The sequence below is a fragment of the Biomphalaria glabrata genome, chromosome 14 (assembly GCF_947242115.1).
Source record: "Biomphalaria glabrata chromosome 14, xgBioGlab47.1, whole genome shotgun sequence".
In the NCBI taxonomy this organism is placed as follows: Eukaryota; Metazoa; Mollusca; class Gastropoda; family Planorbidae; genus Biomphalaria; species Biomphalaria glabrata.
The window spans coordinates 418,004-433,804 of NC_074724.1; the positions used below are offsets into that span (position 1 = coordinate 418,004).

General features: G+C 38.1%; 1 protein-coding gene across 2 annotated transcripts; it reads left to right on the plus strand.

Annotated features, from left to right (window-relative positions):
- On the plus strand, window positions 1-15,516 carry LOC106059742 (C-C chemokine receptor type 1-like). Of its 2 annotated transcripts, XM_056011648.1 has the most exons (8): window positions 1-85; window positions 3,600-4,010; window positions 7,152-7,250; window positions 9,730-9,861; window positions 11,102-11,280; window positions 12,342-12,479; window positions 13,281-13,517; window positions 14,314-15,516. In XM_056011648.1, exons 2-8 carry the CDS (start codon window positions 3,688-3,690, stop codon window positions 14,451-14,453), a joined length of 1,248 nt encoding a protein of 415 aa, XP_055867623.1. In that variant the 5' UTR covers window positions 1-85; window positions 3,600-3,687; the 3' UTR covers window positions 14,454-15,516. The 2 variants fall into 2 exon arrangements, with proteins under 2 accessions (XP_055867623.1, XP_055867624.1); XM_056011649.1 differs by lacking the exon at window positions 9,730-9,861.
- Window positions 15,517-15,801: the final 285 nt, after the last annotated feature.

Consider the following 15,801-nt stretch of genomic DNA (forward strand, 5'->3'; position numbering starts at 1 on the left):
AAATAAAATGATCTCTCTATTGCAGAGACACTAATGGATATCTAGCTTCAGTCTCTTTTTCTATTGTGTTTTTATTTCTCTTACGGTAAGGCTGAGAAGAGTACCATTTAGTGACTGAGTCATTAGGTTCCTTTGACCCTTCTTAGAATGGACTCATTTAAAAGTTACAGAGGCTATGAACCATATTAGATAAATTTGTGGTTTAATACAAGTCTTGATCCTGTTTATTCCCCGAAAGGAAATAAGATCTAGATCTAGATGTACACATGCCTTTCCTATATAACAATGCAACATTGCTACAGCTATATATAAATTTACAAAATAGGATAAATATATAGGAATTATGGAGTACATTCAAAAAGCTCTTCTGCTATCGGCTTTACAAAGCGAAGATTATACTTCACATCGATCTTCGAATTCATAATCATAGGAAATGAGGTTGTACTTATCTTTGACCAGGAAGATTGAGCTTATTATTAATATACTTTCAATATTTTTATTAGAGGCTCGGTGGCCGAGTTGTAAAGCGTTTGACTTCCGAACCGGCTGTCCTGGGTTCGAATCTCGGTGAAGGCTGGTATTATTGATTTTGGGCGCCTTTGAGTCCACCCAGTTCTAATGGGTACCTGACATTAGTTTTGGAAAACTAAAAACGGATGGTCGTTGTGCTGGCCACATAACACCCTCGTTAACATTTGGCCACAAATATAGATGATCTTTACATTATCTAGCCTATAGATTGCAAAGTCTGAAAGGGAATTATGATATTTGTATAATATTTAATATGTATTTAATTATTTATTTAATATTTGTATTATTATTATTATTACTATTATTATTATCATCATTATTATTATTATTATGGCTGCATGATGGCCGAGTGGTAAAGCACTTGGTTTCTGGGTTCGAATCTCGAAATTTTTAATTTCGGGATTGTTAAAATAACTCCTGAGTCCATCCATTTCAAATGGATACCTGACACTAGTTGGAAAAGTAAAGGCGGTTGGTCGTTGTGCTGGCCACATGACACCCTGCTCGTTCAGCGTTAGCCAAAGAAACAGATGACAAATGAAATGGAGCAGTTTACTTTACTGTTATTATTACAGGGGTATATTTCATGTAGATCTAGATTATTCTGTCATTTTTAAGTGTAGAAATCTAAATCAATATGAATTTTTATAAGCTCATTCGTTTTTATACTAAATCGGTATTTTCCAAACTGAGTTGCGCATATGGCAAAGCTCCGTGAGGCCTGTTCCACGAACAATTGGAGTAATTAATTTGCATGCATACACGTGAATAAATTAAATTCCACAGTAAATGTAGACTAAAATGAATTGATTGTATTAAATTCTGCCGGGAAACTGGAAAATTAAATTCCAACACCGCTATGACCTTTGAACTGCCTTAAATTTGTGTCGTGAAATTGTTAATTTGATTGTCGCCCCTAGTGTTTGTTAAGCATTTGTTAGACTTTGTACTGACCCTATTTCGTGTTGTGATCTCTACTATGTGTGTAGTTGTTTGTCATTCAGTGCGATAAAGCTTTGAATGTTACATGGTTTTGTCATTGTTGAAGTACGACAATTTGACTTCACTTTGAAACAAAGATGACATGATTTCTGGTCGAGTTTGTCTTTTTCTTCTTCGTTCTCATTGTACATGTCGGAGGGTTCAGATCTGTAATCCGATATCTCGTATGAACCGCGCAGTGGTTTCCAAACCAGTCAGTTCTTCGTATAGTTTTTCTTCTACAGGAGAGTTTTGGAGCCAGAGTGCTGTTCGGGCCTCTTCATATAGTATGTGGCTATGAAGGAGATGGTCAGTATTCTCTGGCGATGTTCGACAAGGTGCGATTTCGCTCGTCCCGACTTTTAATGGACACATGATGTCTCATTCTGTTGTGTCCGGTTCTGAGTCGAAAGATTATGCGTTGGTCATGCCTAGATAGTTTATAACAAGTTTTTTTTTCTATACACGCATAGAGAACGTTAGCTGGCCCAATTCTTATTTATTCTACACTTTCATGATTTTTTCTAGGTAAAGAGGGATTTACATTTTTTTTTGTCTAATTATGTTGAAACAAAAGACCAAGGTCTAGGAACAGGCTTGACTCACCAGATATAGGAACTCATCTTTTCACAGTCGTGCTTGATACTAAGTAGTTATACTCTCCAAACACTCTGTACCATCAAAGTGATCAAACCTTCATTTTTTTTTCTAATTGTTATATTTGTTGTTTTTTTTTATTTCAGTTTTATACTTGAAATAAAAAAATAATACTAAATTTAGAATATGGTTTAATTATTTTAAACCAATAGGAAATAATCCAACCTAAACAAACCACAATTACTTTTACCTAACTAATTGGGGTACCCATTAGAATTGGATGGGCTTAGAGGCGTCCAAACGATCCCGAAATAAAAAATCCCAGACTTCACAAGGATTTGAACTCAATGTTACTGGTTCAGAAGCCAAGCGCTTCACTACTTAGCCACCGCGCATCAAGAATGCATTTAAATATTGGGTCCGGTGAAATGTTAACACTGACGGGAGAATGTGTGCAACTGACGCCTTAACCAGTAAATAAAAACACCCTGGGTAGAAAATTGACATCCAGGAAGTCGAAAGAAAGGCCTTTGTAAACTTTGGACTGGAAGAAATCTGGCCAGCACAAAATGGTTTGCCGCGAGTACTGTAACTGGTGACCGTCAGATCGTAAATAAAATACATTTCTGCTTAGCCTGGTCCTTACAAGTGATAGGATCTTGTTATTGAGAATGCTAAACGCATGAAATTGCCCCAAACAAAACAAAAATTGGTAAAAATATTTGTAATCGCACAGATTGTTAGTTTAGATAAATTACAAATTTAATTACATGACTGGTCCAAACTAATTGATACAACATACAAATTCCATGCATATATGTGACCCTAAAGGCTTAAGTTAAGAATCCTTTGTTTATCGTTTTTTTCTATGCCGTTGTCTACTCCCTGCATATATTTTTAAATCCGTGACTAATCGAAAATTTTAATAATAAGCTTTTTTAAAAGTATTTTTAAAGTTTTTTTTCTGGTTTTAGTGTCTACCCCTACAAAATGTGAGATGCTACCTGACTCTAAGACAGTAGACCATGGGCCCGTGACATCCTTTGTTTATCTTTTTTTCTATGCAGTTGTCTTTTTAAATTTGTGACTAATAGAAATTTTTAATATTAATCTTTTTTAAAAAGTATTTTTTAAGTTTTTTTTTCTGATTTTAGTGTCTACCCCTACAAAATGTGAGATGCTACCTGACTCTAAGACAGTAGACAATGGGCCCGTGTCATCCTTTATCTTTTCTTACTACGCAGTTGTCTACCCCTTGCAACAGTATATTTTTAAATCTGTGACTAATAAAAAATTTTAAAAATTAAGCTTTTATAAAAGTATTTTTTAAGTTTTTTTTCTGGTTTTAGTGTCTACCCCTACAAAATGTGAGATTTACTATGCAGTTGTCTACCCCCTGCAACAGTATATTTTTAAATCTGTGACTAATAAAAAAATTTAAAAATTAAGCTTTTATAAAAGTATTTTTTAAGTTTTTTTTCTGGTTTTAGTGTCTACCCCTACAAAATGTGAGATGCTACCTGACTCTAAGACAGTAGACCATGGGCCCGTGACATTCTGCTTGAAGAATGTCTGGAAATGCAGTTACCTTTGAACTCTTACAGTGAGAACGAGGTCGAGCTGAACAGTTCCAACGCAAAGAGAGACACCAACACCTTTTTGGAGGCGGAGCATGTTATACTACAGATTTACCCTCCTTTTCTCTTAATCCTTGGTATCACGGGCAACATGATCACCATATTGATTCTCAGGTCGAAGTCGCTCAGGCATAACTTTGTGGCTATGTACTTGACCTACTTGGCCTTTATTAACATCCTAAACCTGGCCATAGGCACGACGCGGTTGTGGATTATCGGACTCATTGACTCGGACATTAGGAACTTTTCAGTGTACACATGCAAGTAGGTCTGAACTGTCATGTTCATTTTTTTGTTTATTTTATTTTGTAAAAAAAAAGAGAAAAAGTTGCCCCTTTTAGACCATACGATGATGATAGGTAGATGGTGTAGAGGTCATCTGTTTCTGTGGCCATTTTCAGTGTATACATGATTGTGCGTCTGAACTTTCAAGTTCATAAATTGTTCATTCTAATTTTTTTCATGACTACCAATATTGACATTAAGGTCAGGGTCGGACTGGGTGTCAAAATCGGCCCGGGCCTCTCTATTTCGTCCGGCCCATAATTTGTATATTATATATGGACATCCAAAAAAAGGCACATTCCTCGTCCCATATGCTAGGACAAATTTGTACAAATGCTCCTTCTTCCCTAGTGCTATTAGAGCATGGAATGGGTTGCCTGAGCTAGCCAGGAAAACCAGTGACTTGTCAGAATTTAAGTCATTGGTTAATATGCATGACTAAATGCATGACGCGTTGGACGTAATCATCTTCTTTTTTGAAGTAACGTCTGTATTATATAAGATAAGATAAGATAATTCTAGGTCAAAATGTCCTCAAAATCATTCTGTCAAGTTTGATAATGTATCGATAGCTGTACACATGCATACAGTGACTATAAATACTTCACTCTGAGGGCCTCTTTTGTAAACGAATACTAGAAAACCTTCCAAATTTAATACGTGCCGAAGTGACATCCATGCGGCCCTTATCTTATAAAACAGATGTGATTTTTTTTTTTTAAAAAAAAAGATGATTACTGTGGTTCTACCGGCCCATTTAGGTACCGGCCCACCGGGCATTTGCCCGAATGCCAATATAGCCAGTCCGCCCCTGATTAAGGTTATAGCTCTGAATTTTCCTTCTGCTAAAAAAAATAGCGTTGACTTAGGGAAGAGGCAAACGCTCAGAACTCCCCCCATCAAAGAGGACTTTTGATTTAGGGAAGGGGCAATGGCTTAGAGCAAAGGTGCCCATACTTTTTCTGTCCGGGGCAAAATAATTTCCCGACAAACGCCTCACTGCCCGAACCAACGAAAAAAAAAAAGTCTTCAATTTTATTGAAAACCAACTAGCTCCGACTTCATAAGGCACTGTTGTTAGAAGATTTCAGATATTGGATAGCAATGTCTAGTGACCGGATATGACTCACGGCCCTTGGTCTGAGCACAAGTGGTCTAGGATTAGCCGCATTGAAATAAGCTTTATATAGTTGTATCAAAGTTGTAAAGCATACGGATACTACAATAGGATTATGGTCACCATCCGATGATTGTAGCACCATTCCACCATCATATCAACATTAGACCATCATATCAACATTAGGCCATCATATCACAGTTAGACCATCATATCATCATAAGACCACCATATCATCATTCCACTATCATATCACCATTAGACCATCATATCATCATTAGGCCATCATATCACAGTGAGACCATCATATCACCATTAGACCATCATATCATCATTAGGACATCATATCACAGTTATCAAATCATCATTAGACCATTACACCATCAAATCATCATTAGACCATCATATCATCATTCCACTATCATATCACCATTAGACCATGATATCATCATTAGGCCATCATATCACAGGTAGACCATCATATCACAATTAGTCCATCATATCATCATTAGACCATCATATCATCATTCCACTATCATATCACCATTAGACCATGATATCATCATTAGGCCATCAGATCACAGTGAGACCATCATATCACAATTAGACCATCATATCATCTATAGACCGTCATATCATCATTCCACTATCATATCACCATTAGACCATCATATCATTAGACCATCATATTACAGTTATACCATAATATCACAATTAGACCATCATATCATCATTAGACCATCATATCATCATTCCACTATCATATCATCATTAGACCATCATATCACCATTAGATATGTTTTTCTTTCCTATCCAAAACTTCCCGCAGGACGACGGGGATGGCAGCGGGCAACGTTTGAACCCGACACATATTATGACTATCGAACGAAAGTCCAGAGCGCAAACCACAAGACCAGGCAGCCATTAAATATCCTCCCCACTATCAAATCTGCTTCAGACTATTAAATCTGCTTCAGATTATCAAATCTTCTTCAGACTATCAAATCCTCTTCAGACTATCAAATCTTCTTCAGACTATCAAATCCTCTTCAGACTATCAAATCTTCTTCAGACTATCAAATCTTAAGACAATCAAATCTTATTCAGACTATAAACTCTTCTTCAGACTATCAAATCTTCTTCACACTATCAAATCTTCTTCACACTATCAAATCTTCTTCACACTATCAAATCTTCTTCAGACTATCAAATCTTCTTCAGACTATCAAATCTTCTTCAGACTATCAAATCTTCTTCACACTATCAAATCTTCTTCAGACTATCAAATCTTCTTCAGACTTTCAAATCTCCTTCAGACTATCAAATCTTCTTCAGACTATCAAATCTTCTTCAGACTATCAAATCTTCTTCACACTATCAAATCTTCTTCAGACTATCAAATCTTCTTCAGACTATCAAATCTTCTTCAGACTATCAAATCTTCTTCAGACTATCAAATCTTCTTCACACTATCAAATCTTCTTCAGACTATCAAATCTTCTTCAGACTATCAAATCTTCTTTACACTATCAAATCTTCTTCAGACTATCAAATTTTCTTCACACCATCAAATCTTCTACAGACTAACAAATCTTCTTCACACTATCAAATCTTCTTCACACTATCAAATCTTCTTCAGACTATCAAATCTTCTTCAGACTATCAAATCTTCTTCAGACTATCAAATCTTCTTCACACTATCAAATATTCTTCAGACTATCAAATTTTCTTCACACCATCAAATCTTCTACAGACTAACAAATCTTCTTCACACTATCAAATCTCCTTCACACTATCAAATCTTCTTCAGACTATCAAATCTCCTTCACACTATCAAATCTTCTTCAGACTGTCAAATCTTCTTCACACTATCAAATCTTCTTCACACTATCAAATCTTCTTCACACTATCAAATCTTCTGCAGACTATCAAATCTTCTTCACACTATCAAATCTTCTTCAGACTATCAAATCCCTCTCATTGGTTGTCACTGTTTCTATCAGGATCCACTTTATTCTGACATATGCCCTACACACTACTTCGAACTGGTTGATGGCCGCTGTGACGTCATGTAAACTGTTGTATGTCCAAGACCCATCCAGGTCAGTTGTTTATACTAATAGCCTTAAAACAGGGGCTCTCAACCTGTGGGTCGCGACCCCTTTGGGGGTCGATTGACGATTTGACAGGGGTCGCCAAAGACCAGCGAAAAAATGAATTGTTATTGTCTATTCTTCTATTGCTGTATGTGTGAGCGAGGGGGGGGGGAGGGTCGCAGAAGATTGGGGGATTGAAAAAAAGGGGTCGCCGAGCATAACAGGCTGAGAACCGCTGCCTTAAAACGTTTGGAAATCTCGCTATAGTTGTTAGTAGCTTCGCAGAGTTCTGGTTCTTGAATAGTTTGTGACTTTTAACGTGTATGCATTCATTATTTGCTTCCATTGGACTAAGGTTAAGATAAGCTTATTTTATTTACCCAATGTCCTGTCAACCAAAATAATAACAAAAATAAAGTTATTATTAATTTTTTTTTTCCTCCTTTAATAGGGTGGCGTAGTATGCGAATAATAAAATCAATTAAGGGCACAACACAAGATCTGTTGACAGTCCTTCTCCATTCCTCTCTGTTCTTTGCCTTTGATAGAACCTCCTTCAATGGCAGCCCCGTCCATTCTTTGATTTCTTCCCTGTCTGCCTCCTCCTCTTTATCCTGGTACCGTTTCCTTAAGGAATCGCAAGAGCCGATGCCCAGGTGGTGTCGCACGGTCTGAACGCCTAGTTCCAAACTACCGATTCACATTCCACCCCTATGGTGGTAGCTATCAACAGGCTGAGATGTCATAAGCATCCGTGTATTGGCAGAAATGTTTTCACAACTAATCTTATAAATTAGAGACGTTTCTTTAAAAGATAAGATAATTATAATCTTCTTTTACCTATATCTATGCCTGTAACCTGGCAATTTATTTGTTTGGAGAGTTTAAACCAATAATGTAGTTAGTCTATTGTTAGAATATTCAAGACAGTAATCTAGTTAGACCATGGTTGGGATCTTTAATGCAGTAATCTAGTTAGACCATGGTTGGGATCCTTAAGGCAGCAATCTAGTTAGACCATGGTTGGGATCCTTAAGGCAGCAATCTAGTTAGACCATGGTTGGGATGCTTAAGCCAGTAATCTTGTTAGACCATGGTTGGGATGTTTAAGCCAGTAATCTTGTTAGACCATGGTTGGGATGCTTAAGCCAGTAATCTAGTTATACCATGGTTGGGATCTTTAAGGCAGTAATCTAATTAGACCATGGTTGGGATGCTTAAGCCAGTAATCTAGTTATACCATGGTTGGGATCTTTAAGGCAGTAATCTAATTAGACCATGGTTGGGATGCTTAAGCCAGTAATCTAGTTATACCATGGTTGGGATCTTTAAGGCAGTAATCTAATTAGACCATGGTTGGGATGCTTAAGCCAGTAATCTAGTTATACCATGGTTGGGATCTTTAAGGCAGTAATCTAGTTAGACCATGGTTGGGATGCTTAAGCCAGTAATCTAGTTATACCATGGTTGGGATCTTTAAGCCAGTAATCTAGTTAGACCATGTTTGAGATACTTAAGTCAGCAATCTAGTTAGACCATGGTTGGGATGTTTAAGCCAGTAATCTAGTTAGACCATGTTTGAGATACTTAAGTCAGCAACCTAGTTAGACCATGGTTGGGATCCTTAAGGCATTAATCTAGTTAAACCATTTTCGGTATGTTTAAGCCATTAATCTCGTTAGACCATTGTCGTTTTTTTTTAAATTGGTTACCTGGTTGGTTCCTTGGTTGTGATATTTAAAGTAGTAATCTAGTTTGTCTATTGTTGATATGTAAGCCAGTAACTATCCTAATCTATTGCCTATGCTATTAATAGATATAACTCTGTCTAGAAGCCATTATTTATTTTATTAACACTGTATATACAAAAATCACTGGAATAGATATTAACATATTGACATAGATAATATGATAGATATCACTGGAATATAACTCTGACATTGATATCAATATCACAGACATAGATATCACTGACATGGATATCACAGACATAGATATCACTGTATAGAAAATACGAAAAACATGCATATATGTAACCCTGCCGGACCAAGTAAAACAAAGGACGTTTGGGCCACGAGGCCTTCATCAGCTACAAAACAAACAAAAAATGGAAAAACATACAGACAAACAAAGACTTTACAGACACATAGATGCAGTAAGGGATAAAAGATATCACTGACATGGATATCACTGACATGGATATCACTGACATGGGTATCACTTACATAGATATCATTTACAAAGATAACACTGACATACAGATATAATTGACATACAGATATAATTGACATAGAAATCACTGACGTAAATATCACTTACATAGATATCACTGTCATAGGTATCACTTAGATAGACGTCACTGACATAAATATCCGTTACATAGATATCCCTGACATAGATATCTCTTACAAAGACATCCCTGACATAGATATCACTTACAAGACTTCACTGACATAGATATCAATGCTGTCTTCTGTTCATCCAGGGCCACACGCATCTGTTCCAAGACTTTTGTTCACGCGCTAGCCATCTCCATTATAATGTGCGTGACAGCGTTCGAACTCTATCTATCACAACATCACTACATCGCCATCAAAGCCGCCCACTCGGAGTCTGGGTAGGTGCACAGGTTTAAGCTGGATTACAGCAGCGATAACAGTGTTCGATTACATGTACTATTTCCAGAGTTATGTACCATGATGCCAATTCCACCGAATCTTTGAAGACACTAGCTAGGGGAAGCAATCCTGTTTATTAATTAAAATAAACTTAATTTACAAGTCGAAATCATGAATAGATTAAACACGCCATTAACTCTTTCTCTCCGTAATTATTTATCACATTCTGGTGGAATCAACGCTGGTATCGTCAGTTAGGAGAGAAAGAGTTAAGACAATGTCACAGGTGAATGTCAGTATGTGTGTATAATCTATTTTTATTTATATATCATATATGTAAGAACGTAATCACGAATGAGCGGAAGTGTGTACATTTTAGATAAGGACAGAGGCCAGTGTTTGTGATATGCAGGGACGGACTTGGTGTCAAAATCGGCCCGGGCATTTCTATACCATCCGGCCCATAACTTGTCATAGAAAGGGCCTCTAATTCTGGGTCTATCAGTCCTTAAGGCCATTACGCTAACTTTGATAATGTATCGATAATTGTACACATGCATACAATGAACTCCTATATCTTAATACGAAATATAGGCCTTATGTTGCTTTTTCATCGCTAAGTGTGCGGGCCCCGAAAAGGATGAGGCTTACTGGTAGTCCGGTAAACTGTCTACGGATGTAAGCTATAGCATTATCTCGTAAAATGTGTAACATTAAATTAGTATAAGGCTGTAAAGCCTTACATTTTTTTTTTTGAAACACGATGCTGACAGGACCACTTTTATAAGAGAATATTATAAAACCATTAACAATTTAATGAGTACCTTAGTGGCATTCATGCGGCCCTTTTGGTGTTTTTTTTTTGTAGTGAGTTAAATTTCGTTCAAAATATCTATTGCATCAATTTCATTTCATCTCAAGTTGAATTTTGTCTTTATTGTAATCAATGTTATATGTAGTATCGTTCATAAAGATCTTATTCAAATTATTTCAAGTTTTATAAGTTGAAATGCGATACGTCTACTGCGGTTTAGTTGTCTACCAGCAGTTTGGTGCTACAAGTCAACGACCATTACCAAAACCTCTGCTAAGTGGGCAGTCCATGGCAGAAGTTTCCAGAGACAAAATAGCACCGCGCCAAGGGGCCGGATTTACCCTGCGGGACGAAAGTTTGTGCATAACTGATCTAGTCTGCGTTTTATCATTTTGTCTAAAGATCAAATTGCACTTCCTCCCCAGGCGTCTTCTCTCTTGTGATCTCAGCCGCGACAACATCTACCACATCCTTCAGATCACCATTTTCTTCATCGTGCCTGGCTCACTCATTATCCTCATGAACATCGGCATCCTCATCAAAGTGGGCTCCTACCGGCGCTTCGACCACTTGAAGACTCCTGTGGTGGTCAAGAAAGAAAGGAGTAAGTTATCTTATCGTATCACTGGACAACACAATCACCAAATACAAATCTCTTTTAGCTGGACACCAGAGGTGAACACATTGGTCAGTCAGTGGTTAAGTGTTATCTTATCTTATATAACACAGACGTTACTTAAAAAAAAAGAAGATGATTACGTCCTACGCGTCATGCATTTAGTCATGGGTATTAACCAATGACTTAAATTTTGCCAAGTCACTGGTTTTCCTGGCTAGCTCAGGCAACCCATTCCATGCTCTAATAGCGCTAGGGAAGAAGGAGCGTTTGTACAAATTTGTCCTAGCATATGGGACGAGGAGAACGTCTTCCCAGCATGTTAGAGATGTGTACTGTGTGCTGTGTACTGTGTGCTGTGTACTGTGTGCTGTGTACTGAGTACTGTGTACTGTGTACTGTGTTTAGTCCATCAGTGTAGCTTATAAATTGCAGACCCGGAATCGCTATACAGATCAAATCAGGCGCCGTTGTGCTAAAGCAGATTGCAGTATATGGCCTCTGAAAAACAGTTGGAGGGCTGTCACGAAGATCGTGGGGCAAATATTGGAGACCCAAGGAAGGAGCCTTTAATGAAGGCAGGCTCAGACGGCGTAACGAAAGACTTATATATAGGCCCAAGGTGGACAGCGGCTTTGTCTGCATTAGGTGTGGCCAAATCTGTAGGTTCACAGCTGGGATAGCGTGATCATGTAAGATACTGCACTCTTTCTTAACGAAGCCTTGTGTTTAAGTGTGACATTGAGTTAAGTTTTAGCCTTGTGTTTACGACAGTTGTGTTTCAACGTGGCGTTGTGTTTACGTGTGCTGTTGTGTTCAAATGAAGTACGGCGTTGTGTTTACGTGTGCTGTTGTGTTCAAATGAAGTACGGCGTTGTGTTTAGGTGTGCTGTTTTGTTGAACTGCAATGTTTTGATTTAACGCGGTATTTTCATATTGTGCCCTATAATGATTTTATAAATTTGATGTCTTATTCAGTTTGATGTTGTGTTTAAATGTGGTAACGCTGAATTTGTTTAAATTCAACTCTACCCATTGATTTACTGCAGTGGTTCAAATACTTGCTGGTATTCTGTTTGCCTGCGACATTCAAATATTACTGAACGAACTTCCGTACGCCATGCAACATTTGTTTGGACCCAAGATGTTTGAGGATACTCCAGCAGGCAGATATAAGTTTAATTTTTGTGAGTAGTATTCTAGTTTTTTTTTTGTGAGTCGTATTCTAGGTAGCTTTTTTTTTTTTAATGTAGTCTTCTAGTTTTTACAAAGCTTATATCAACTCCCTCTGTCTGTCTGGTCAAAAGTGTGTACATGTTATTACTCCCACACCCAATGTCGGATCAATTATAAACTTTGAACAATTATTCATTATAGTAAGCAAGACATGAAGTCTACCATGTCTCTGCTATGATTTTTGTACACCAAATTGATTGATTAGTTGATTGATTGATTGATTATTCTATGATACGAGTGTCTCAAGTCTACCATGTCTCTGCTATGATTATTGTACATCAAATTGATTGATTAGTTGATTGAGTGATTGATTGATTTTCTATGTGTCCCTGTAGTCTACCATGTCTCTGCTGTGATTTTTGTACACCAAATTGATTGATTAGTTGATTGAGTGATTAATTGATTGATTGATTGATTGATTTCTCTATGTGTCCCTGTAGTCTACCATGTCTCTGCTATGATTATTGTACACCAAATGATTGATTAGTTGATTGAGTGATTGATTGATTGATTGATTGATTTCTCTATGTGTCCCTGTAGTCTACCATGTCTCTGCTATGATTATTGTACACCAAATGATTGATTAGTTGATTGAGTGATTAGTTGATTGATTGATTGATTGATTGATTTCTCTATGTGTCCCTGTAGTCTACCATGTCTCTGCTATGATTATTGTACACCAAATGATTGATTAGTTGATTGAGTGATTAGTTGATTGATTGATTGATTGATTTCTCTATGTGTCCCTGTAGTCTACCATGTCTCTGCCATGATGCTCTACACCAACTGCTCCATTAACTTTGTCATCTATTGCTTCTTTGGGGATCACTTCCGTGAGGAGCTGCGCCGAATATTCCGCCCCTGCCTGTCTCTCGTGTGTGTGCCACGCAGTCGATGGGTCGAGTCTACAGTGGATGAGGATGGGATGAGTGAAGAGCACCATCACGTCCATGGGTTGGCGCCCAGGAGAGTCAAAGTTACAAGTAAACGTAAGTAACCTCTTTCTTAACTTTCAGAGCAGTAGGGGCGTGATGGCAGAGGAGTGGGGCGTGATGACAGAGTGGAGCGTGATGACAGAGTGGGGCGTGATGACAGAGTGTGGCGTGATGACAGAGTGTGGCGTGATGGTAGAACAGTGGGGCGTGATGACAGAACAGTGGGGCGTGATGACAGAGTGGGGCGTGATGACAGAGTGGTGCGTGATGACAGAGTGGGGCGTGATGACAGAGCAGGGGGGCGTGGTGACAGAGTGGGGCGTGATGACAGAGTGGGGCGTGATGACAGAGTGGGGCGTGATGACAGAGTGGGGCGTGATGACAGAGTGGGGCGTGATGACAGAGTGGGGCGTGATAACAGAGTGGGGCGTGATGACAGAGTGGTGCGTGATGACAGAGTGGGGCGTGATGACAGAGTGTGGCGTGATGACAGAGTGTGGCGTGATGACAGAGTGTGGCGTGATGACAGAGTGTGGCGTGATGGTAGAACAGTGGGGCGTGATGGTAGAACAGTGGGGCGTGATGACAGAACAGTGGGGCGTGATGACAGAACAGTGGGGCGTGATGACAGAGCAGTGGGGCTTGATGACAGAGCAGTTGGGCGTGATGACAGAGCAGTGGGGCGTGATGACAGAGCAGTAGGGCGTGATGACAGAACAGTGGGGCGTGATGACAGATATTGTAACAATTATAGCTTGATGTTCTTTAGTACAAAACAGTAAAAGTTCAATATAGCTCCATCGTTTAGTATTGATTGTTTTAAGGTTTTCTCTCTTTTTTTTTCCCACAGTTAACAGCGACGACTTTAAAAGCAAGTTGTCTCTCTTGAATCTTTTTGACTCCGCCCATGCTGAAGCTCGCAGAGAAAGATCCCAGGCTAACGTTGTCGAAAAACTAAATACTCTTAAAATCCAAGACTCCGCAGTCTAAATCCTGGTCTGTGATGTCATGTGCTAAGCTGACATATGCTGTTGATGTCATGTGCTTGTAATGTCTTGTGGCACTTGGTATCTTGGACAAGTTTTAAGATGGTGATGGTTTACTTAGTACTTGACTCAGCAGTCATCACCTCAGCCAAATTTTAAATTGTCTCGCTTGACTGTCAACGAGTGCTCGAGTTACTGCCCTTGTATCCATGACGACTGATCAACTCTATTCGCGACTGCCGTGGAAATGGCCTAGAAATAATCTCTAAGCTTTAAGTACCTATATAAAGCGTGTTCAAACTGAATTATTATATAAACATATTAACTAAACTTCATATGATGTATTTCACTCTCATTCATTATATAGTCCATGACATTATAAATGATCCATTGCTGTTCTTTTTTTATTTATTTTATGGCCAATTTACGCGAATCGGGTGTGCCTTGTTTATTTACGACTATAGCGGTTAAAAATAAAGAGGGACGAAACCTTTTTAAGTTAATGACGTCATTTAAGGTAATTTAACCTACTGCGTCATTTTATCATTTCAAATGTAAAGAAAAATGAGCTTATTAGCGACAGGATAGGAATTTCGGTAAGGGTTAAATAAGGCTTAACTCTTTCTCTCCGTAATTATTTACCACATTCTGGTGGAATCAACGTCAGTTAGGAGAGAAAGAGTTAAAGTGACACTGAATAAAAGCCTGTGCTTCACAGAAGATGTAACGATATCTTTCTTTGATTCTCTATCCTAAACATCAAATAATTACAATATTTGAACCCTGAAATTGTTTTGGTAAACAAAATGTACAACACCAGTTTTATTTCATTAATTTTTAATTATATCTTTGGAATCCGTAGCTCATTTTCGAGCATAGAAACAATAGAGGATAGATTCAAAAGTATCAATCTTGGCCTACCGGTGTTCCTTATATAGTCTTATGAGAATCCCTGGTCAGTATTTTTTCATACACCAAATCGCCTTGATGGTCAAACAAGAGTCCATGAAAGTAAGGGGTCAGGTCAGCATTCTTGTTCCTCGGTTCAACCACAGTGGGTTGCCACATCGTGGGAGGGGGGAGGGGCGGGGGGGGGGCTTGTTGTTCAGATGTAAGTGTGATCATATTTGTGTGTGTGTGTGCGTGTGTGTGAGTGTTTATAATGTGCTGACTTAGTATAAATCGAATGTTATATAACAGAAATTTTAATATATATTATAATGTTGTGTATTGAATACATATAGAGACCCATGACGATTGTAGGGTTTCCTCTTACTGCTGACATTAAAAGACATTATATGTTAAAGTCCAATTATTTGATAAAATGTGGTTTTTGTTCTTTTGTAATATTT